At 44.2% G+C, this 25,322-nt stretch overlaps 1 protein-coding gene across 1 annotated transcript; it reads left to right on the top strand.

Moving 5' to 3' along the window:
- The first annotated feature begins 856 nt into the window (after nucleotides 1-856).
- On the top strand, nucleotides 857-25,124 carry LOC113021494 (actin-related protein 2/3 complex subunit 1A). Its single transcript, XM_026166252.1, has 10 exons — nucleotides 857-974; nucleotides 1,398-1,528; nucleotides 6,635-6,739; nucleotides 20,396-20,618; nucleotides 20,731-20,838; nucleotides 22,822-23,028; nucleotides 23,179-23,254; nucleotides 23,548-23,738; nucleotides 24,350-24,440; nucleotides 24,959-25,124. The coding sequence occupies exons 2-10, from the start codon at nucleotides 1,465-1,467 to the stop codon at nucleotides 24,962-24,964; spliced, it is 1,071 nt and encodes a 356-aa protein (XP_026022037.1). The 5' UTR covers nucleotides 857-974; nucleotides 1,398-1,464; the 3' UTR covers nucleotides 24,965-25,124.
- The last annotated feature ends 198 nt before the right edge of the window (nucleotides 25,125-25,322 follow it).

The following is a 25,322-nucleotide window of genomic DNA, read 5'->3' as shown; positions in this document are numbered from 1 at the left end:
ATCTACTAATCAGGAGGTTGGAGATCCAATCCCCGGCTGCTCCAGTCTCCGGGTTGCATGCCCACTTAGGTATGTTCATTGAAGTATGACTCTGGGGCACTTTGCTTTCTTTCACTTTGAAGATGAATCTAATTCAGGAGTCGGATAAATCGGTTGAAATATAAAGTAGTGAAAAACAGTCAATGAAACCCTGGACCCCAGAGGGTCAATGCACATATTTATAATTCATCCATTCATTCTGTACTATATAAACAAATTTAGAAGTGCTCAATAAAGCATTACATGTAAAGACCACAAAGGACCTAACAAAGAGGTTTACACTTTAGCTCATTTATTTGTTAAACATATTTACCTTAATCAAAAGTCCAAACAAAACAGGGGATAAAAAGTTACAGTTATTTGATACACCAGAGGTCACTAACAGGCGGACTGCGGTCTGGATCCAGACCCACAAGCTGTCCCATATGGACCTGGACCTGCAGCCAAAACACAAGGTTATGATCTAAGAGCTGAGGGGAGCTTTTAAAGCTGAAATCGATGAATGTGTACGTAAATGATCCCCATTATTCATATTTGGACATATGGATTTAAAATAGCTTTACTCATGGTCAGATTTATAATAATGGCAGGATATAAAAATAACATTGAAAGTTTTCATTCAGTTTCATCCCCCAAAAATCAAAGTAAGTCCCAAAGAATGAATGAAGTAGATGTTTTTGTATGAAGCATTTAGTCAAACTGCTGATCACCAGCCTGTGCTGAGAGCGAATTGGAGACATTTGCTCCCAGTAAACTTCTGAGCAGGCAAGCTTGCTCAACAGCTATCAGTAGACACACCTACTGTTCTTTCACTCCCTTCAACAATAACACAGTCATATTCTTCACCAGGACACAGTGCACAGCTCCTGTTGTGCAGACAGTCTCATGAGTACAACTCTGAACGCTCTTCTACTACCTGACCACACAGACACAGGGTAAGTAATAATTTCAGCCCTAATTATTTTGTATCAAATCTGAGCAACTTGTTAAGTTTCAGATTGTTTAAACAGAACAAAAGTAGAAGCTGGAATTTAGGTGATATGTTATTGGGCTTAAAACTTTTTCAGTGTAGTCTGTTGTTGTGTATTCAGAAACAAACGCTGACAAGTCTGTCGTTCACCTCCAGATTTGTCTGCATTAGATCTGATAAAGTTGTTATCTCCCAGTCGTTATTCATTCAACTAACTATTAATTACACTAAAGCTATTCCAGAGTCCCTTCTTGAAACCTGATTTCTAATAAAACCCTCAAACAGAGAAAAGTATAAACAACGAACCATTTCTGCTTTATTTAAGAAAACTGTTTCTCAAACAAAGTGTACCCTGTTTTTTCTCTCCCTTTCATCCTGGAACATGCAGCAGCCCATCTTTACAACAACTGTGACAGCAGCAGCATTCCAGCAGTCTGTCTTGCCTCTGTTCAGACATGTCGCTGTACAGTTTTGGACTGGAGCCGCTGTCCTGCCATACCTGGAACAAAGATAGGACCCGTAGGTGAAATACCAGAAAAAATAGTCATGCTCCATTTCCATATATAGAGTAGCTCACACATAAATGCACATATATGGATTGCATTAATGTGGTTCAGAGAAACGTTGGCAATCTTATTATCAGTACAGGAAATTGACTCAGAGAGCTTTAATGCATACATGTATGTATACACCTGGAGGTGATCTGGGCCTTTGAATAACATTGCACTTCACTACCTTTTTTTTAATGTTATATAGAAAGCACTTGGGTGTAGAAGAAATTGCTTGTATGAATGGGTGTGAACAGGTGAATGAGGCATGTTATACAACGATCAAGTACCTGCAGAGGGTCAGGCAAGTCCTGAAGAGTCAGCTGAACGGCAAGTACAAGATCCAGGCTATCAACACCTACGCCCTGCCCGTGATCAGGTAGCCTGCTGGGGTAATAGGCTGGCCAAAGGGGGAGACAGAAACTACTGACATCAAGACCAGGAAGCTCCTGACCATGCATGGAGGGTTTCACCCCAAGTCCAGCACCCTGAGGCTGTACGCTAAACAGAAGGAAGGGGGCCGGGGACTGGTGAGTGTCAGCACCACAGTCCAGGATGAGACAAGGAACATCCAAGAATACATTGGGAAGATGGCCCCAACTGACCGAGTGCTCAGTGAATACCTCAGGCAGCAGAAACCCAAGAAAGAGGAGGGAGACGAGGAACCATCATGGAAGGACAGGCCCCTGCACGGTATGTACCACCGGCAGATAGAGGAGGTGGCTGATATCCAGAAATCCTACCAGTGGCTGGACAAAGCTGGACTGAAAGACAGCACAGAGGCACTAATCATGGCAGCACAAGAACAAGCTCTGAGTACAAGATCCATAGAGGCTGGGGTCTATCACACCAGGCAAGACCCCAGGTGCAGGCTGTGTAAAGATGCCCCAGAGACAATCCAGCACATGGAAGAGCACAGGAAGAAGGAACACGAGAAGCTGGAGAGGTCCCAAGGCCTGGAGAACATGTGGAGGGTGAAGGTAACAGTGGTCCCAGGGTAATCGGAGCACTCAGTGCAGTGACTCCCAAGCGAGTGGCTCCAGCAGATCCCAGGAACAACATCGGAGATCTCTGTCCAGAAGAGCGCAGTCCTAGGAACAGCTAAGATACTGTGCGGGACCCTCAAGCTCCCAGGCCTCTGGTAGAGGACCCGAGCTTGAAGGATAAACCGCCCGCAGGGACGAGAGGGAATTAAAAAAAAAAAAAAGTATATATATATACATATATATATATATATATATATATATATATATATATATATATATGTATAGCAGCTGGATAGCGTAGTGGTTAAACTACACGCCTTTGGAACAGAGGATCGCAAGTTCGATTCCTGCCTGGGGCGTCTGTATCCAGTAAGGGTCCTAAGGCTAGACCCCCTATGCTAAGCAAGCCTACCGCAGACATGAGCGAGACAGATAAATATGAAGGCATGCCGGCTCGGACGTCGCCCGGATCAACAAGGTCCGCGTCAGGTGTTGAGGAACCAGGGCACCCTGACGAAAAGTGGGCTACTGGAACAAGAAGGCATCGGTGGGCAAGGGACGAAAACAGGGCGTTGTTGGAATGCTACTACGCAAGTAACCCCGGCGGAAGGGGCTACATGAATAGGATGAGGGACCTATGGATTCTTCGATACCCAACATCCACAATGACGGCGAAACAACTAGTAGCTCAGTGTTCCAACATTCGAAAGAAGGGACTGCTCTCACAGCTAGAGATTGACGAGGTACAACACAAATGCTACGGCAAGGAGGAGTCAGGACGCCAGGTCAGGGGGGAGATATCATCACCCCCACCCGAGATTGGGTACATAGCCCCAAGTGCGATAGGAGAAGGATCGTTGAGTGCGAGAGGAACTGACCTGAAAAATAGGATCATGGCCAAGCTTGAAACCTGGATCCCCCGTAGCCGGTTACCAAGATTACGTGAAGTACCCTCAGAAGGTCTGCTAGATGATGTTAATGCAGCACTACGGGCAATACCTACAACCACGATTACCGACACTAACAAGCTGATCTACAATACGGCAGCAGTGATCAGTGAGATGCTTGGCTACAAGTTGAACAGCCACAAGGGGCAGTACCCTCCATGGAGAAGGAGGCTAGAGGGCAAGATCAAAGTAGCACGGAGGGAGGTTAGCCAACTAACAGAGTTGCAGAAAGGTGCGACAAATAAGGTGCCTAAGAAATACAGCAAGCTGTCCATACCTGAGGCCTTGGAAACTGCCAAGCAAAGACTCACAGCCTTGGCCAGCCGCTTGAGGAGGTACACCAGAGAGATAGAAGGCAGGAGAATAAACCAGCTGTTCTCCACAGAACCAGCAAAGGTGTACTCTCAGTGGCAAGGGAACAATAAGAGAACAGCACCACCAAGGCTGGAGACGGAGCAATACTGGAAGAGCATATGGGAGAAGGATGCAACCCATAACGGCAATGCTCAGTGGCTAGTGGATCTGAGGGCAGACCACAGCGACCTCCCTGAACAGGGTCCAGTAACCATCACAGTGGCAGATATCCAAGAAAGGGTCTCCAGTATGAAGAGTTGGACAGCACCAGGGCCCGACATGGTTCACGCCTACTGGCTGAAGAAGCTGACTGCACTCCACGAGCGTCTGGCAGCACAAATGAACCAGCTGCTAGTTAACGAGAGACACCCGGAATGGCTAACTGAAGGCCGGACGGTCCTGATCCCCAAGGACCCCAAGAAGGGACCGGTCCCCTCCAACTACCGACCAATAACCTGCCTCAGTACTACATGGAAGCTCCTGTCAGGCATCATATCGGCTAAGATGAACAGGCACATGGGTCAATACATGAGCGGGACACAGAAAGGAATTGGCAAGAATACCAGAGGTGCAAAACACCAGCTACTGGTAGACAGAACAATCAGCCGAGACTGCAAGACCAGACTGACCAACCTGTGCACTGCCTGGATTGATTACAAGAAGGCCTATGACTCAATGCCCCACAGCTGGATACTGGAATGCCTAGAATTGTACAAGATCAATGGGACCCTAAGAGCCTTCATCAGGAACTCAATGGGGATGTGGCGTACAACACTAGAGGCCAACTCCAAGCCCATAGCACAAGTTACCATCAAGTGCGGGATCTACCAAGGAGATGCTCTGTCCCCACTGCTGTTCTGCATAGGCCTGAACCCCCTCAGTGAGATCATTAACAAGACTGGCTACGGATACCGACTACGGAACGGAGCAGTTGTCAGCCACCTCCTGTACATGGATGACATCAAGCTGTATGCCAAGAGTGAACGAGACATCGATTCACTGATCCACACTACCAGGCTATACAGCAATGACATTGGAATGTCGTTCGGACTGGAGAAGTGTAGTCGGATGGTAACAAAGAGAGGGAAGGTAGTCAGAACTGAGGGGATTGAACTACCAGAAGGCAACATTGCAGACATAGAGGACAGTTACAAGTACCTGGGGATCCCGCAGGCAAATGGGAACCATGAAGAGGCCGCTAGAAAGGCTGCAACCACCAAGTACCTGCAGAGGGTCAGGCAAGTCCTGAGGAGTCAGCTGAATGGTAAGAACAAGATCCGGGCCATCAACACATACGCCCTGCCCGTGATCAGGTACCCTGCTGGGGTAATAGGCTGGCCAAAGGAGGAGATAGAAGCCACTGACATAAAGACAAGAAAGCTCCTTACCATGCATGGAGGGTTTCACCCCAAGTCCAGCACCCTGAGGCTGTACGCTAAGCGGAAGGAAGGGGGCCGGGGACTGGTGAGTGTCAGCACCACAGTCCAGGATGAGACAAGGAACATCCAAGAATACATTGGGAAGATGGCCCCAACTGACCGAGTGCTCAGTGAATACCTCAGGCAGCAGAAACCCAAGAAAGAGGATGGAGACGAGGAACCATCATGGAAGGACAGGCCCCTGCACGGTATGTACCACCGGCAGATAGAGGAGGTGGCTGATATCCAGAAATCCTACCAGTGGCTGGACAAAGCTGGACTGAAAGACAGCACAGAGGCACTAATCATGGCAGCACAAGAACAAGCTCTGAGCACAAGATCCATAGAGGCTGGGGTCTATCACACCAGGCAAGACCCCAGGTGCAGGCTGTGTAAAGATGCCCCAGAGACAATCCAGCACATAACAGCAGGGTGCAAGATGCTAGCAGGCAAGGCATACATGGAACGCCATAACCAAGTGGCCGGCATAGTGTACAGGAACATCTGTGCCGAGTATAACCTGGAAGTCCCGAGGTCAAAATGGGAGATGCCCCCAAGGGTGGTGGAGAATGACCGAGCTAAGATCCTGTGGGACTTCCAGATACAGACGGACAAAATGGTGGTGGCTAACCAACCGGACATAGTGGTGGTAGACAAACAGAAGAAGACGGCCGTAGTGATCGATGTAGCGGTTCCGAATGACAGCAATATCCAGGAAGAGGAACACGAAAGCTGGAGAAATACCAAGGGCTCAGAGAAGAGCTCGAGAGGATGTGGAGGGTGAAGGTAACGGTGGTCCCGTGGTAATCGGAGCACTAGGTGCGGTGACTCCAAGCTAGGCGAGTGGCTCCAGCAGATCCGGGAATAACATCGGAGATCTCTGTCCCAGAAGAGCGCAGTCCTGGGAACAGCTAAGATACTGCGCAGGACCCTCAAGCTCCCAGGCCCTCTGGTAGAGGACCCCCCGAGCTTGAGGCTAAACCGCCCGGCAGGGGCGTGCTGGGCTGTTTTTTTTTTTTTTTTAATATATATAATCATATATATATATATATATATATATATATAATATATATATAATACATATATATATATATTATATTATATATAGTAATATACATATATATTATATATATATATATATAATTATACATATATATATATTATATACATACATATATATATATATATATATATATATATATATATATATATACATATATGACAATGTATGTATGTGAAGCAAGAGAGAGGAATTTATATATATCTCTTTATATCTCTCTTAGATGTTTCTTACATAAATGCCTTTCTGTGGTTCATATTTCTTCATTATTGTTTGACTACTGAAACAAAGTGATGACATATTTGCTTCCAGAGATTGCTGTGAGTCCTAACAACAATGCGGTGAACATCTATGAAAAGAATGGCAAAGACTGGGTCAAGATCCATGAGCTGACTGAGCACAGCGGACGAATCACAGGTACCATATCTGTAATGGAAAGATTTAATCTGTTAAAATCCATTATGACTTTCAAAACGTTCCCATTTTCAAAGTATTAAAGAGGCTGGCTCAGAAGTACATCAGTTAATTATTAATGCCTAACCCCTCGTGTGCCTAAGCATTTGCTTTGCTCTTTATTTCAAGGTTAGCAAACAAAAGTGGAAAAGTCTGCCCATTGAAATTAGATCATTTTTAAAATATCTTCTTATAAAATGATCATCCTTGATAGCCTTTCATAAATATTTGATATGTATAATATTTCTATCCCGTTTTTGTGTTTTTAGTTAATGAGTTTTATTTTTGTTATTTTTATTCCATAATGTTGTTATTTTTTTTCCCAATTAAAAAGATGTTCATTGTTTTAGCTTTAACCCTCTGGGCTCTATCTTGGCTATTTGTTCACTTTTCTTTTTTCAACCATTTTCGCTCTGTTAATGCAAATGGAATGAAACTTCCCAAAGGTCTATATTTTTTTAATTTTCAACATCAGCTCCTTAATAAGATCAATAATATTCACTATACACCAAATTGTTCCTCTTGACTCTATCGTGGCCATTTTTGGCCAATTGAAATCCATTATAACCACCTTTTTTGATTCCTTGTTATTGACAGTACTATATCGTGCGATTTAGGTAGAATTGCTTTCATTCTGAAGTCAACACATGAAAATTGTAGTTTTTAATGTTTTTTACCAAATTACATCATTTACCCATTTTTGGCCAAACAAGCAATTTCATGTAATATTCTGAGTTTCTAGTAGCGGCCTTTGATGGCCTACCTCACTCCAATGGACCAAAATAATGACACAATTTTGACACAGGTTTGATCTTAAGGATCTAATAGTTTGTGTTTGTGCATGACATTGCAGCACAAACATGTATTTGCAAGATAGACTGGAATAAATAATGATGCATCAAACATTACATAGGCTGCAGTGAGTTTCTGTGGATGCAGGCTGTTGAGCTTTGAGTTTCCCAGTCAAACTCAGCTTTGAAGCACATGTTAAAAGCACTTTTACTCTAATATTTTTCATCAAAAGATACAATACCCAAAATATTAACTCTAGAAACAAAAACAAACCCAATCACAGGACATTTTGCAGAGTTCAAACCTGCAGCTGCAGCTGCAGCACAAACAACAACAAACACTGTAAACGTGTCCTGGAGTTTCTGCAGGTGCAGACAGAGCTACTGCTGTAAGTAAGCCTAACAGCTTCCAGATCATTTATTCTGGCTGTATGGCAAGAAGGTCATCACTGCTTCAAGCACTGTCTGTATGATCTGGTCAGAGAGCAAGTACAGCAGCAGTCCTCTGCCCTTGAAGAAAAGTCATCTGCCCAAGATGAAGAAACTTCCTCTCCAGAAGATGAGGGGCCAATCTCCAAAGAGGCTGACTGCATCACCACTGATGAAGAGTACTAGCCAGTGCCTGAATCCTCTTCTTTGGGGGAAGATTGGGGTTGGGGGGCATGGAGGTGGAGGCCGAGCAGCTGATGGAAAAGAACATAGGAGCATTTTCTGAAACCGAGGAGCCGGTGACTGAGTGGATCCCTCATGAAAGGAAAACCATGTGGGTCCCACCACTGAAGAGAGACTGCTCTACAATCCAGTACCCACTGGTATCAAACCAGGGCTCAGCCTGTATGCAGTTTCCTGCATTAGCAGCCTGAGATCTACTTTTGACTTTTTTATAACAAAGGACATCTTTTAGCTGCTGTGCACCCTTACAAAGCTGCACGTGAAGCCAAGGTGTGAGGATTGGAGGATTATAGATGAAGTGAAGATGTGAGCCTAAACCAGAATAAAGCAATGCATAGCATGTTGGATGACAACACTGGAAGTTCTCAGGAAGTTAAAAAGGGAAAGGGGTTCAGACTCCAACTGACGGAGGAGCTCCGAGGACAACGTCTTTCCTTCGGGCACCTTGGCAGAGGAACTCCTCAGATGAAAACATGCACAGGGGAAACAACCCAGAGCTTCCCCCCCAGCTCCTCCAGTTGCAACAGAGGAAGATTTTGTTGTCTGTCTTTGGCTTCACCAAAACTACCACGGCAATATCCCACATGCCAAAGCAACAGAGGAATGTGCTTCTTTCTTTAAGCACATTTTCTAAGTGCTTTCTAACTAACATTCACACAGATTCATACTCCGATGGAGGCATCGAAAAGCAATTTAGGGTTAGTATCTTGCCCAAGGATATTTGTCATGCAGTCTAGGGGAAGCCAGGAATCGAACCACCAACCTTCCAATCAGTAGATCTGCTCTACCACCTGAGCTACAGCCACCAACAGCTCTAGCGCAGTGTCTTTCACCTAGCAGAGTGGACAAACAAACTGATGTTTAAAGGGTTAAAATTTTAAAACAGTAATAACTATTTTACATTTATGAAAAGACCTGAAGTTAGTTAAAACCTTTATGCAGAAAAAATGGCAAAAAACCCCATAAAAATAATAAAAATTACAGACCTAATCAATTGGTGGTCACTTTTGGCCACGAACAAGCTGAAAGTGTGGTGATTTTGAACAAACCCAAAGGGTTAATTATGGGGTTACAGGTTTAATAATCTTCCTCTAAAAATGTTGTACACGCACAAATGTTTGGGTGCTGTGAAGTGTATTATTATAATTAGGTCATGTACTTGTCACTTGTGTAAGTTAGTTAGTAAGCCTTGAGGCGACTTATGTTGTGATTTGGCGCTATATAAATAAAATTGAATTGAATTGAATTGAGTTAGAAGGGAACCCCTTCTAAAACGGCAACAGCAGCAGGGGATGATCACGGGAACAGAAAGAAATGTAAAATCTGGTAAAATATATACTTTATTTACAGCATAAAAATGTATCCGGAATCATTCGATCAATCAATTTTCCTGTAGACTCCTGGTGGAGCATAGGTCCGCAACATCACCACGCCAACGGACTCTGTTCTGGGCTGTTCTCTTCAGCTGGGTCCACGTCATTCCGGCGGCCGTCACTTCGCTCTCGACAGATCTTCTCCATGTCTGTTTGGGTCTCCCCACTTTCCTTTTTCCTTGTGGGTTCCAGTTCAGTGCTTGCCTTGTGACATTGTTGGATGGTTTTCGGAGTGTGTGGCCTATCCAGCCTGATTTTCTCCTCTTGATGCTTTGACCAACCGGGTTCTGGCTGGTTCTCTTCCACAGGTCTGTATTCGAGATCTTCTCAGGCCATTTGATGTTAAGGCTGTGTCGCAAGCACTTGTTGATGAAAATCTGCATCTTGCTGGTAATGGTGTTGGTCACCTGCCACGTCTCGGACCCATACAGGAGGACTGCTTTCATATTGGTGTTGAAGATGCGGATCTTGCTGCGCTGGGATAGGGGTTTGGAGTTCCAGATTGGTTGCAGGGAGTTGAATGCAAGCCTTGCTTTGTTGATCCGGCTCCTAATGTCTTCATCTGCGCCGCCATCTCTGTTGACTATGCTTCCTAGGTAGACGAAGAGGTCGGTTTCCACCAAGTAGCTGCAGTGGATGTTCTTGTCGGTTGTTCAGCTGCATCACCTCTGTTTTTCTGACGTTGATCTTCAGGCCGGTCTTTTCTGCCTCCTCAGCGAGCTGGGTGAGCTTGGACTGTGCATGTTGCTGCTTGTGGGACAGAAGGCTGATGCCTTCTGCAAAATCCAGGTCCTCCAGCTGTTTGGTGAAGGTCCACTGGATACCGGTGTTGCTCTGTGGTTCTTCTCATGATCCAGTCCATGATGATCAGGAAGATTGCTGACAGCAATGAGCCTTGCCTCATTGCAGTTTTCACTGCGAAGGAGTTGGTCAGTTTTCCATTGTTCAAATCAATTAAATTCAATTTTATTCAATTCAATTTTATTTATATAGCACCAAATCACAACAAAAGTCACCTCAAGGCGCTTCATAGATACAGAGAAAAACCCAACAATCATATGACCCCCTATGAGCAAGCACTTTGGCGACAGTGGGAAGGAAAAACTCCCTTTTAACAGGAAGAAACCTCCAGCAGAACCAGGCTCAGGGAGGGGCGGGGCCATCTGCTGTGATTGGTTGGGGTGAGAGAAGGAAGACAGGATAAAGACATGCTGTGGAAGAGAGACAGAGATTAATAACAGATATGATTCAATGCAGAGAGGTCTGTTAATACATAGTGAGTGAGGAAGGTGACTGGAAAGGAAAAACTCAATGCATCATGGGAATCCCTGGCAGCCTACGTCTATTGCAGCATAACTAAGGGAGGATTCAGGGTCACCTGGTCCAGCCCTAACTATATGCTTTAGCAAAAAGGAAAGTTTGAAGCCTAATCTTGAAAGTAGAGATAGTGTCTGTCTCCTGAATCCAAACTGGAAGCTGGTTCCACAGAAGAGGGGCCTGAAAACTGAAGGCTCTGCCTCCCATTCTACTTTTAAATACTCTAGGAACAACAAGTAGGCCTGCAGAGCGAGAGCGAAGTGCTCTAATAGGGTGATATGGTACTACAAGGTCATTAAGATAAGATGGGGCCGGATTATTTAAGACCTTGTATGTGAGGAGCAGGATTTTGAATTCTGGATTTAACAGGAAGCCAATACAGGAGAAATCTGCTCTCTCTTTCTAGTCCCTGTCAGGACTCTTGCTGCAGCATTTTGGATCAGCTGAAGGCTTTTCGGGAAGTTTTTAGGACATCCTGATAATAATGAATTACAGTAGTCCAGCCTGGAAGTAATAAATGTATGAACTAGTTTTTCAACGTCACTCTGAGACAGGATATTTCTAACTTTAGAGATGTTGCACAAATGGAAGAAAGCAGTCTTACATATTTGTTTAATATGTGCGTTGAAGGACATGTCCTGGTCAAAAATGACTCCAAGGTTCCTCACAGCGTTACTGGAGGCCAAGGTAATGCCATCCAGAGTAAGAATCTGATTAGATACCATATTTCTAAGATTTTCAGGGCCGAGTACAATAACCTCAGTTTGATCTGAATTAAGAAGCAGAAAGTTAGTGGCCATCCAGGTCTTTATGTCTTTAAGACATTCCTGCAGTTTAACTCATTGGTGTGTGTCATCTGGCTTCATGGACAGATAGAGCTGGGTGTCATCTGCATAGCAGTGTAAATGTATGCTATGTCTTCTAATGATGCTGCCTAAGGGAAGCGTGTATAATGTAAACAGAACTGGTCCTAGCACTGAACCCTGTGGAACTCCATAATTAACCTCAGTGTGTGAAGAGGACTCTCCATTTACATGCACAAACTGGAGTCTATTATTAAACCACTGCAGTGCAGTACCTGTAATACCTACAGCATGTTCTAATTGCTCTAATAGGATATTATGGTCGACAGTATCGAACGCTGCACTGAGGTCTAGCAGGACAAGCACAGAGATGAGTCCACTGTCAGAGGCCACAAGAAGATCATTTGTAACCTTCACTAAAGCTGTTTCTGTGCTGTGATGAGCTCTGAAACCTGACTGAAACTCTTCAAATAAACCATTCCTCTGCAGATGATCTGTTAGCTGTTTGACAACTACTCTTTCAAGGATGTTTGATATGAAAGGAAGGTTGGAGATTGGCCTATGATTAGCTAAGACTGCTGGGTCTAGAGATGCTTTTTGAGTAAAGGTTTAACTACAGCCAGCTTGAAGGCCTGTGGTACATAGCTGATCATTAGAGATAGGTTGATCATATTTAAGATCGAAGAATTAATTAATGGCAGGACTTCTTTGAGCAGTTTTGTAGGAATGGGGTCTAAAAGACACGTTGATGGTTTGGAGGAAGTAATTATTGAAGTTAACTCAGAAAGATCAATTGGAGAAAAAGAGTCTAACTTAACATCAATGGTACTGAAAGTAGCTGTAGATAATATTACATCTGTGGGATGATTATTGGTAATTTTTTCTCTAATGTTATTCGTGAAGAAGTTCATGAAGTCATTACTAGTTAATGTTAAAGGGATGGTTGGCTCAACAGAGCTCTGACCGTTTGTCAGCCTGGCTACAGAGCTGAAGAGAAACCTGGGGTTGTTCTTATTTTCTTCAATCAGTGATGAATAGTAAGATGTTCTGGCTTTGCGGAGGGCTTTCTTATAAAGCAGCAAACTATTTCTCTAGGCTAAATGATGATCCTGTAAATTTGTGACACGCCATTTCCTCTCCAGCTTACGAGTCATCTGCTTTAGGGTACGTGTTTGAGAATTATACCATGGAGTCAGGTACTTCTGATTTGAGACCTTAGTTTTCAAGGAGCTAGATTATCCAGAGTCGTACGTAGTGAGGAGGTGAAATTATTAACAAGATAATCGACCTCTGTTGGGGTAGCGTTCAGATAGCTGCTTTGCTCTGTGTTGGTACAGGGCATTGAAGATGATAACAGTCGGTGGATTATATTCTTAAACTTAGTTACAGTGCTTTCAGAAAGACATCTACTGTGATAAAGTCTACTCTCCACTGCTGTGTAATCAATTATTGTAAATGTAAATGTTATCAGGAAATGATCAGACAGGAGAGGGTTTTCAGGAAACACTGTTAAATGTTCAGTTTCTATGCCATATGTTAAAACAAGATCTAGAGTGTGATTAAAGTGGTGGGTGGGTTCTTTTACATTTCTGAGTCTTAGAAATCAGACAGAAACTCTGTGTAAGGCCCAGGTGGACGATAGGTGATAACAAGTAAGACTGGTTTCTGAGTTTTACAGCTGGGGTGGACGAGGCTAAGCATCAGGCTTTCAAATGAATTAAAAGTCTGTCTGGGTCTTTGGTTGATTAATAGGCTGGTGTGAAAAATTGCTGCCACACCTCCCCCTCGGCCTGTGCTTCGAGGTTTCTGGTAGTTAGAATGACTCGGGGGTGTTGATTCATTTAAACTAACATAATCATCCTGCTGCAACCAGGTTTCTGTAAGGCAGAGTAAATCGATTTGTTGATCAATTCATGTACTAACAGAGACTTGGAGGAGAGAGACCTAATATTTAATAATCCACATTTCACTGTTTTACTCTTTGGTTCTGATGTGGATACTGTATTGTTGTCAAAGGAGCTTGCAAAGAAAAGCATCTGGACTTCTTTAAGTTACTTGAAGACATTTCACCTCTCATCCGAGAAGCTTCTTCAGTTCTAAGGTCAAATGGTGGAGAGTCCCAGATATAAACCTAGTGGGAGTGACCCCCCACAGAGAGACAAAAGGACCCCCTGATGATCCTCTAATCGCCTGAGCCAAGGTGTGAAACTGGGTGTGGGTCCCAATCAGCCAGGGTTTCGGGTGTGTTCATTGTGAAACCTGGCCCCACCCTATCATGCGAATTCCTGAGGTCAGATGGCCCAGGATGTGAGTGGGCGTTAAGGCGTCTGGGAAGGGAACTCAAAACTGGATTATAGATGGCAGAGAGTTGGTGTCGTAAACCCCGCCTCTGTTCAAAGATGGTCGCTCACAGTGGACATAGATGCTTCTTTCACTCCTCTTTCAAACCATCTGTCGTCTCTGTCCAAAATGTGAACACTGGCATCCTCGATACTGTATTGTTCTTTCTTTGTGATTGTTTATGTTTAAGTTGTTTGTTGCTGGTTTTTAGTTTGTTTTTTGTCTGTTTGGGAGCTGACACAGTCTCTATGGAGATGGGTTTTTGGGGGGCGGTAGCAGGAGGAGAGAAGCTGCAGAGAGGCGTGTAAGACTGCAACTCTGCTTCCTGGTCCCAACTCTGGATAGTCATATTTTGGGGGGTTTAATAAATTTGTCCATATTTCTAGAAATGAGAGCTGCTCCATCCAAAGTGGGATGGATGCCGTCTCTGCTAACAAGACCAGGTTTCCTCCAGAAGGTTTGCCAATTATCTATGAAGCCCACATCGTTTCTGGGACACCACTCAGACAGCCAGCAATTTAAGGAGAACATGTGGCTAAACATGTCACTCCTGGTCTGATTGGGGAGGGGACCAGAGAAAACTACAGAGTCCGACATTGTTTTGGCAAAGTTACACATCGATTCAATATTGATTTTAGTGACCTCCGATTGGCGTAACCAGGTGTCATTACTGCCGACGTGAATTATGATTTTACTGAATTTACGTTTACCCTTAGCCAGCAGTTTTAAATTTCCTTCAATGTCGCCTGCTCTGGCCCCTGGAAGACAATTGACTATGGTTGCCGGTGTCTCTAGCTTCACATGTCTGAGAACAGAATCACCAATTACCAGAGTTTGACCCCCGGCGGGTGTGTCGCCGAGTGGGGAAAAACGGTTAGACACATGAACGGGTTGGTGGTGTACCCGGGGCTTCTGTTTAGGACTATGCTTCCTCCTCACTGTCACCCAGCCGCCCTCTTTCCCCTGCTGCTTGGGATCTGCCGGGGAACAGCTAACGGGGCCTACGCTATCTTCGGCTGCACCAGCTACAGGGGCCTGGCTAGCTACGGGTGAATGAAGGGTGCGAAGCCGAGTCTCCAATTCAGTAATCCTGGCCTCCAGAGCTGCAAATATGCTACATTTGTTACAGATATCATTACTGCTAAAGGAGGCCGAGGAGTAACTAAACATCTGACACAATGAGCAAGAAAGTGCAGGAGGGACAGGTGAAGTAGCCATGGTGCTAACAAGTCGGCTACGAGCTAAGCTAAGCTACAGAAACAGTACAGAGACAGTGAGTGAATACTTTGGCTATAAATTAGGTAGTGAGTACACAGAAATTGTGCTTCGGATGAAGCATGTGAAGATTATACTATGAAAAAAGAATGTATTTAAAGTTTTTAATTAAATTGCTAAGCAGATAAGCTACTCAGAAACAACAATGTGTTTGAGCAGGAACAGGAAGTGATACTCTACCACAGAGCGAGTGAACACCAAGTGACAGCGCCACCAAGAGTCAGGATGATCTGGCAGGATGAGTCTTCGTATAGCTGTTGGATGATGTTGATGAGCTTCTGCGGGATTCCGTAGTGCTGCGTCAGTTTCCACATGGTCTCCCTGTCAACGCTGTCGAAGGCTTTTTCAAAGTCAACAAAGATTGTGTACAAGGGAGACTGCCATTCAATAGACTGCTTGATGATGTGGTCTGTACATGATCTGTCTTGTCTAAATCCTGCCTGCTCTGATCTCAGTCTCTTGTCCAGTGCCTTCGTCAGTCTCTGCAAGATCATTCTGGTCAACACCTTGCTGGGGAATGACAGCAGCATAATTCCTCACCAGTTGCTGCACTGGGATAGGTCGCCTTTCTTATGGAGCTTCATCAGGTACCCATGCTTCCAGTTCGCAGGCACTTGCTCCTGTTCACATATCTTCACTAGGAGAGGATGTAGCATCTCCCCTGCTGCTGCCGCGTCTGGCTTGAGAGCTTCTGGAGGGATGCCATCAGGCCCTGTGTCGGGAACTGTTTGCGGTGGTGGTGGATTCAGGATCTCTTCAAAATGTTCCACCTATCTTTCCTGACAAGGACACTCTCTTCATGTTGTTCTGCTTGGCTGCTGTTTCTGCCTCTTCTGTCATACTGTGCACAAATTGTCCTTTGTCCCGTCTGGCACTCTTCTTCACTTCTCGGTTCACCTCCCAATATTGTGCTCTGAGGTCTGTTTTCTCATGTTGATCCTGACATCTGTTAATTTTCTGCCTCACCTCCTTCCTCTTCCCTACCTTCTCCCATGTCTCTTTTGTCATCCACTCTTTCTGCCCCTTCTCCTTCTTCCCCCGGACTTTGGTGCAAACGGCCTTCCAGGTCTTCTGTATTTCTGTCCAGGAGTTCTCTATTGTCTCTTTGACCAGATCCCCAAGGGCTTCAAACCTGTTCCTGACTTCACAGTTGAACTCTTTTTCTTGCTTGCCCTCTTTCAAAAACTGTATGTTGAATTTCAGTTCAATTCAATTCAATTCAATTTTATTTATATTATATATATAATTTGTGGGGTGGTCTTCCTGAAGAGTTGCATAAGGATCTCAATTTGGTCTTCAGTGTTGCCACTAGCAACTGATGGTCTGAGGCTGCATCAGCACCGCGCCTTGCTCTGACGTCCAGCATACTTCGTCTCCACTTCTGGTCGATGGTGAAGTGGTCGATCTGGTTGTCAGTCTTCCCATTTGGTGAAGTCGGAGTGGTCTTTTGGATCTTCCTGTGTGGGTAGATGGTGCCACCCATGGATAGGTCATAAAAGGAACAGAAGTCAGTGAACAGCTCTCCATTCTTGTTGCAGATGCCTATGCCGTGTCTACCCATGATGAGTTCTCTGTCTGTGTTGTCGCCTCCCACCTTGGCGTTCAAGTCACCCATGACGATGCACCCACTAACGCGCTGCATTAGTGGATGCATAACATTGGATGATAGTGGGTTCAACTGCCCTTGCAGACTTGCCAGCGAGCTGGCTTCCCAATGGCTTTCACTGGCACGCGTCATGGGCCCCACTGAAGAGGAGTCTACCTGTCCAGGCAGTTGTAGGGATGTATTTGTTGTTGCAGTTTCTGTAGCATGACTTTTTTTTTTTAAGAGGATGGGGTTGCTAGACCCACGCCCAACCCTCCTCCTTTCTCATCCTGGACTTGACACCAGGCAATGGCGGAGTTGGAAAGAATCATTAAAAGAACATAAAACTAAAGACAATAAAGATCTGCAGTCTGGGAGCTGAAGCCCCCCTAAGAGTCCTGTAGCATCCAGTCGAACTGAGAAGGCCAGAACTGATGGTTGTTGAATGACCTTTATTATTCCTTGCCGTGTATCAGACAACGAACCAACGTAAGAGCTAGACAAACAAATAAAACAATTACCATGTTATTTATGTAACACCATTTTAACCGCCATTACGCTGGTCTAACCGTTTTCTATTAAACTATATAATACATATTATGCATTTCAGATTGCTCAAATTAAATCATGTACATTACAAACCTTGTTCCCCTGTCGACTGTAGCTAGAACCATTCGTTTTTGTACAATTTAACCATGTTTTTCTCTCCCTTTTCTCCGTTAGCATTAGTTTTCCGTTTTCTTCCGTCTTTTTTGGGGTGGCTGTAGCTCAGGTGGCAGAGCAGGTCAGCCACTAATCAGAAGGTCGGTGGTTCGATCCCAGGCTGCCTCCTGGCTGCATGTCAAATATCCTTGGGTAAGATACTAACCCCATGTTTGCCTACTGGTGGTGGTCAGAGGGCCCGGTGGCGCCAGTGTCCGGCAGCCTCGCCTCTGTCAGTGCGCCCCAGGGCAGCTGTGGCTACAATGTAGCTGCCATCACCAGTGTGTGAATGGGTGAGGGATGACTGAATGTAGTGTAAAGCGCTTTGGGGTCCTATGGACTGGAAAAGCGCTATACAAAAAATGCAGGCCATTTTTTGTACATCAAGTTGGTTACCGTTACATCATTCACTTCCGGTTACACGGGAAGTTACCAAAATAAAAGAACAAGCATTATATTACGTGTATATGAATTAGCTTTACATATCCGCTGTTACAGGTCCCAATCAGTCTCAGTCTACTGAACTCCACCAATGGGGCCAGGCCGTCAGCGTCCTCCAGTAGTGTCCTCCGCCACTCCGCTCTGCTTCCGCTAAACACAGTGAAGCAGGAGCACCCATCCTAATGTACCAGGGATGTCTCTATACATTTTTACAATGGGACTTACCCCACAAGTGCAGAGCTCTAAACCCCGCCTGCCGCTGCTCTGTGCCTAAAGCGTTTTAGCTGGCGTCTTGCTGCCACTTGGACAAAGTCTGCCATTGATGAACCGAAGGCCCTCTCTCCTTCTCCTGCGACTGCGGCCCCACCCTGCCGCCAGTTACTGTTCCACGGCTCGTGCTGCCTACGGCTGCGTCCTTTCGCACAGTCACCTCCTGTGGCTGCACCTCCCGCCACGCTCCTCCATGGCTCTCTCCTTCTCCTCTGCGTCCGGCCACACCTCTCTTCTTTGACCTGCCAGGCCCTCCTATTGGCTGCTGCCAACAAGGGAGGCCTGATTGATTTCTGTCCCCTGTGCCCTCCAGGTGTGTCTAATTAGGGAAAGCAGGGGGCGGAGTCTCTCTGAAAGAAGATCCAGTTAATACAATAAAAGCACGCAACACTAAAATACACTCAACATTAAAACACAACAAAGCATGCAACACTAGAAAAGAAATCCTTCTTCCCCAGATGACATACTTCTCTCAGTACATAGACCCTTTAACAGCAGTGAACTTCTTTGTGTAGGACATAACGTTGAAGACAACATTTATTTACCAAATTAAAGCTGAAACATTTTGTTAGAATTCTAAGTGTGTTTACTGAAAATCAAAGTGTCAGTGAGTACAGTCTCCACCAATACGCACTCAGAAACTGGGGAAACTCACACAGGAAGTGGTCTGGCAGACCCAAAGCAACAACAGAATCAGAATACAGGTTTGTGAGAGTCAACAGCAGGTGTGATAGCTGGAGATTGCAGCTCAATAGTAGTTAAAGGGTGCAAGTCTTTGCTTCAGTTATACAGAGAAGACTGCAACATGTAGGTCTGACACGGTGAATTGCTAAGATGTCAGAAAGGGGGATTGTTTGGGCCATGAACCAAGGCCAGTGGACTAAAGAATACCTATAAGACCTATAAGACCTCTAATAAGTCCATAAGAAGGGTTTATAGACCAATGAAACAAAATCTAATTGACTGCAGATGAATTACACCAAAAGTATGTGCTTCATGAGATGTATGATTTCTATTTTATATTAGAGCTTTAAATGGAGTTGACTGCAAAGGTATAATTTGTGTTTTTAAATAAATCAAAAAATCCTTATGAAAGTAATTGGATAAATTCTAATGCACATTTTAAAGCTCTTATCCAGTCATGGTATGTTAGTTTCATGTGTTTGCAACAGATGTAGCACCTTTTGGGAGGTTTAAATGTCTGTATTTTGGCCAAGTATAACTGACTGTCAGTGAGTAGCTAAGTTCAAGTATCTGGTACCTCTGCTAGACCATAAATTCCAACACATGAATACCATTACAGACGGCGTCACCGACTATATAAATATCTGCAAGTATACCATCATATCAAGCAATGACCTGAAGGCGTACTGAATGATAAGAAGAGGGTCATTAGGTCAGGGAACAAAGGGGAGTTGCAAAAAATGAAGGTGGAGTATTAAGGGAGGAGTAAGGAGATGGAGTCCAGGGAGCTGGTGAGGAGGTCTGTGAAGCAATAAGTCAGAAATCACCTCCTTCTGAATGTCAGCAACATAAAAGAGATGGTAAAGAGAGGGGAAAAGAATGTGACTAGGCCCATTAGAATCATAGGTGAGGAGGTGGACAGCTACAGGTACCTGAGGTACACCTCATTTTATTTTCTCAGGAAGCTCAGATCCTGCAGCAACATCTTGGAGATCTTTTAGCAGTCTGTCGCAAATGCCATTTACTTTTCTGATCAATTCACAATGCTGGAACCATCACTGGCCAGAATCATTTTAGTCAGTGATGGACAAACTGCTTCCTATCATGTACAGCCCATCTCACCTGATCCATTCCACACTACTGACATAGTAGAGAGCCGTCTTCCTCAGACTTACTGAACTCCTCTGCCATAAAGAATGCTTCAGGAAATTATTTCTACCATTATCTATAAATCAATTCAATAAATCTGTTTTGTGTGTGATGGGTGAGGATACCTATCAACTATAAGATTCCATGCACATATTTCTGTGTTATACCTTCTTGCAGCTGTTTCTCAGATATATAGTGTCCATATCTGTCATCCATAGGCATAGACTGGGCCCCGCAGTCTAATCGCATAGTGACATGTGCCTCCGACCGCAATGCCTATGTGTGGACCCTGAAGGATGGTGTCTGGAAACCTACCTTAGTCTTGGTACGCATCAACCGTGCAGCCACATGTGTGAAGTGGTCCCCACTGGAGAACAAGTTTGCCCTGGGCAGTGGAGCCCGTCTTATCTCTATCTGCTACTTCGAGCAGGAAAATGACTGGTGAGCAATATAAGATCTCATTTAAAAGACTTGTGTTTGGTACATAAGACGTGATGATGTTGATTTTTGTTAGTATGATAGGAATGGTTCTAACATTCCTCCTCCACTTTAGGTGGCTGAGTAAGCACATCAAGAAGTCAATTTGCTCTACAGTGCTGAGTCTGGACTGGCATCCCAACAACATTCTCCTGGCAGCAGGGTCTGCAGACCTTCACTGCAGGTGAAACTACAACGAAACCTGTGGTCGATCTTTGCATGATGAAGACACACAATGACTGCATCTTTCTCACATATTTGCACTTCTTATTTCAGTATAAATTTGTTTTAGACAAATCTTCAAGCCACACTGTTGCACTGGATCTTGCTCCTTGATTAACACATACTAATACAGTGGAATTTATTTTGACTTAATCACACTTACAGTCTTCTGTTGCCCTCATCAGTGAGGGTTAGGATTTCCTTTGTGTAAATCTTAAGGGGTGGCTGTAGCTCAGGAGGTAGTGCACGTCATCTGCCAATCGGAAGGTTGGTGGGTCAATTACTGGCTCCCCCAGTCTGCATGCCAAATATCCTTGGGCAAGATACTAACCCCCATGCAACCATTGGAGTATGAATGTGCATGAGTGTGAGAGGCATAGAGTACTTGTGTGAATGGGTGAGTATGGGTGAATGCGGCGTGTTGTATAGAGCGCTTTGAGTACTCCAGGACAGTAGAAAAGCGCTATATAAGAATCAGTCCATTTACACAAAGTTTGACTAAGTCTAGAGTTAGCAGGTGTTGGGAATTTCAGTTTAAAGCCATGATCAGGATAAAGAAGACACATTACTTTCATAAGAAAGTGTGCCAAATCATCTCTGGCAGTGCCAGTTTGACTGTTGTTTGGTGTCATTCATTGAACTGGATCATTGAAGTCTGAATTACCATACATAGCCACAACAGCCTGTTACCTCCTCCTAATGCTGGTCACTGGCTTGGTCACACACTGCTGTGGATCGGCGTCCCATTCTTCAACCAGCATTTGTCTCTCTTGCGCAAACATCGCATCCAAACTGATCCCGCAAATGTTCAATGTGGTTGTGGTCAGGACTGCAGGTAGGCCAATCGACCCACTCTCCTCCCGAGTTCTGGAGGTTTCTGGTAAACTGCGCTCTGTGGGGACGAGCACTGTCATCTTGGAGAATAGAGTTTGGTCCCGGACTGTGGAGATATGGGATTGCCTGGTGGCACAACCTCATCTCGATACCTCTCAGCATTGAAACTGCCTCCAGTGAGGAGAAGCCTCGCCACCACCATCGCACTGCCTCAACCAAAATCTCTGGCTGGTGAAGAAATCAGCTCAGTGTTCTTTGCGTCTTCACACTACCATACAATCCAACTGCTGTAGGCAGAATCTGGACTCATCGCTAATGTTCCTCCACATGTTCAAGTCCAGTGCATGTGTCGCCAGCACCACTGCAACTGGTCCTAACAGTGAAGGGCAGCCATAGCAGACCTCCTGGCTCGCCTGGCTGACAGGGTGAGGAAATGGTCTTCTTGTCGTGTCATCTTCTTGGCATGCCCACTTCACAGCCTATCTTCGACATCCTGCATTACATGGAGCTTGACCATCAGTTTATAGATGGTACTAGGGATCACGCGAAATAATGTTGCAGCTCGGTTTTGCAGAACACCAGCTTGAATTTGCCTGATCAGTCAAACATGGCATACTTGGATGAGAAGCAAACTGACTGTTGTAGCCAGTGTTGCTAGTCTGGTGTCGATTAATCACCTTATTGTCACCAGAAGCTCAAAACAAAAGTCAGTAGCAGAATAAGTTTTCAATGGCACAGCCCAAATACTCAACTCTGCTGCATAAGTCACACATTCTCCTTAAAGATGTAGCACCATTTAAGGAGAAATAAATAACTGCCATCAAGCATCAATCTGGTTTTTGTGCTAAGTTTAATTTTATACTATATTTGCTTTAACCTAATATTGATTTGTGTAAAAATGTTTAAATAATAAAAGTAAAAAGTCAGATATGTCAAGCATGAAAGGCAACCACAAGGTTTTATGTTATAAAATAATGTCAGTACACTTGAACCAAAGATGTCTTATTCATTTTGGTTATGGGCCATACAGGCTTTATGGGTAATGAAAAAGTAGACAAAACACACTGATTCACTATTTAAGAACTAACAAAGAGATATTTGTGTTTCCCAGGATTTTCTCAACCTACATCAAGGACATTGAGGAAAAGCCCGGGCCCACTGCCTGGGGGGCCAAGATGCCTTTTGGGGAGATGATGCTGGAGCATAAAGACTGTGGTGGGTGGGTACACAGTGTTTCTTTCTCTCCCAGTGGAGACCAGTTGGCCTGGGTGGCCCACAACAGCAGCATCAGTGTCGCTGATGCCACACAGGGGAAGGAGTAAGTATTGCTACCGAACCACTTACTTCATTAATATGAGGAGTATTATTTTATTCACTTAAACATATAGCCATTACTGTAAACCTTTCCTTGTATATAGGAGTGCCACAGGTGCATGACCTTATATCATTTCACCTGTTCGCCTGTTAGGGTAATCCAGCTGACCAGTGACAGCCTGCCACTGCTGAGCGTCCTCTATATCAGCCCTACTGAGATTGTTGCTGCGGTAACTATGCCCCGCTCCATGTGTTTGTCTGTGTAAATCAAAATTATTCAACTGTGTAAAGATGTAAAATCTCCATATTATCAATAGATTAAATGACTGTGAGTCATGTGAAAGGCATGTTCATGTTCAAGACAGAAAGACAAAACTGAAGCCTTGACAAATAAAACAAAAAAAAATTATACTAAATTGTGTCTGAGCTTTGCTGCTCCATGGCCATTGGTCACACAATATCACATTGAAAAACCGAATATCCGAAATGATCAGATATTATTTTGTGCTTTTTCTGCACCCAGGGACATGACTGTTGCCCCTACCAGTACACGTATAAGGGCCCACGCTCTCTGGAGTTTGTGAAGAAGCTTGATATCCCAAAGCAGACCTCCAAAGGGAATATGTCAGCAATGCAACACTTTCGCAACCTGGACAAAAAGGCCACTGACGAGGAAATCGGTGACCTGGACGCACTTCATCAAAACAGCATCACGTGAGGAATACTGCTTTTTAATTTGAAAAGGCACAATAACCTTTGCTGAGGAGGTTCTGTTCTTAAACAACTGAGTGAAGGAAGCATGTTTTAAATATTTTATACTATTTGTCATCCTACAGCTCTCACCCACTTTATTTTCTGCCAACATTTCCAAAGCTGAGTGTTTCTTCTTCACTCACTATGTGTTGATAGACCTCTCTCTGTTTAATCATTAGTTATTATTAATCTCTGGCTCCCAAACCAATCACAGGCCCTCCCTGAGCCTGGTTCTGCCGGAGGTTTCTTCCTGTTAAAAGGGAGTTTTTCCTTCCCACTGTCGCCAAAGTGCTTGCTCCTAGGGGGTCATATGATTGTTGTGGTTTCTCTCTATTATTTACAAAGTAAAGTGTGCTGAGGTGACTGTTGTTGTGATTTGGTGCTATGTAAATACAATTCAAGTGAACTGACAAATTAAAATGGAAACTGATTTTAAAACCATCATTAATACCCGTTGATCTCACTTTGCTCACAGAAGAGCATCTGTTAGTACGCGTCAGACATTTTGTCTGTCCAAATATTTTCACCTATGTTGTCATTTCCTTTCTTAGCTGTTACTTTGTGCTCTGCAGGCAGCTGCGTATTGTATCACTGGACAAAGCCAAAGTTGTGCAGTACAGCAGCGTGGGTCTGGATGGAGCTATGGTGATCTGGGATTTTAAGGTACTGTCTTCAGTAAAAATACAAAAAGATGAAGTGGATGTAGTAATTATTTTTGAAACAATCTTTTTTGAATCGCTCTGATGATGAGAAACTGAGCAAGCTCAGCTCACTGAAGTCGGGCTTCTCGATGAAGTAAAAGTAGGATGCACACATTTAGTGCAAATTTACCAATGTTTCTTAAATATCTCACATTACAGGCTCAGACCAGTTTTCTGATTTCAGATCTCCAAAACACTCAAAGTGATTTGTCGCTGCACTTGAATGTAAATTTGAATTGTTAAATTTGTTACTAAGAGTTATATAAACCTTAGAAGGCTGGGAAATATGAATTTCATGCCTGAGAGTATTAATGGAGATCCACACTGATAATACACTCAGGTGTATTGGATCTCTGTGCTCAGTGTTAGCCATCAGCTATAATGGAACAAGAAACACATAATTTGATGATCCTTGTGTGTCATTCACATCTTAAAGGCTCATATGTTCTAATATGCTTTTGTTTTTGCTCTCCTTTGCAGCCCTGACTCCACATTTGTCCTTGAGCTGAGTCAGAGATCAAACACATCCTTGGTTCATTCATTCATCTGTGTTTTCCAGTAACTGGGAAATGCTGTTAGCACATGTGATTTGTGATATTTGACAAAAAACTAATTGTTTACTAAAATAAATGGGTAATGTATTGCCTGTTGTGGATCCACTGTGCTTTACATAACTTACTCTGCCAGTACATATGGAGGCCAGTGTAGCTAATCCTGTGTTACGGCTGGTTTCCTTGACTTTAGGGTTTTAGACCTGCGGTCATGTATTTGGCGCAAACTGGACTTTAAATTCAGACCCAGCACACCAGAAGTTTAAAAGCTTTATTTACAGACTAAGTGTAAC

The sequence above is a fragment of the Astatotilapia calliptera genome, chromosome 4 (assembly GCF_900246225.1).
Source record: "Astatotilapia calliptera chromosome 4, fAstCal1.2, whole genome shotgun sequence".
In the NCBI taxonomy this organism is placed as follows: Eukaryota; Metazoa; Chordata; class Actinopteri; order Cichliformes; family Cichlidae; genus Astatotilapia; species Astatotilapia calliptera.
Note: the sequence above shows the minus strand (reverse complement) of the source record. Positions and strands in the feature narration are given on the sequence as shown.

Excerpts from the sequence above, each read along its gene's own strand:
- LOC113021494 (XM_026166252.1), top strand. The coding sequence starts at position 1,465 with ATGTCGCTGTACAGTTTTGGACTGGAGCCGCTGTCCTGCCATACCTGG. Across the intron at positions 1,529-6,634 it reads CTGGAACAAAGATAGGACCC|AGATTGCTGTGAGTCCTAAC; the intron begins GTAGGTGAAATA and ends ATTTGCTTCCAG. Across the intron at positions 23,255-23,547 it reads CTACTGAGATTGTTGCTGCG|GGACATGACTGTTGCCCCTA; the intron begins GTAACTATGCCC and ends TTCTGCACCCAG.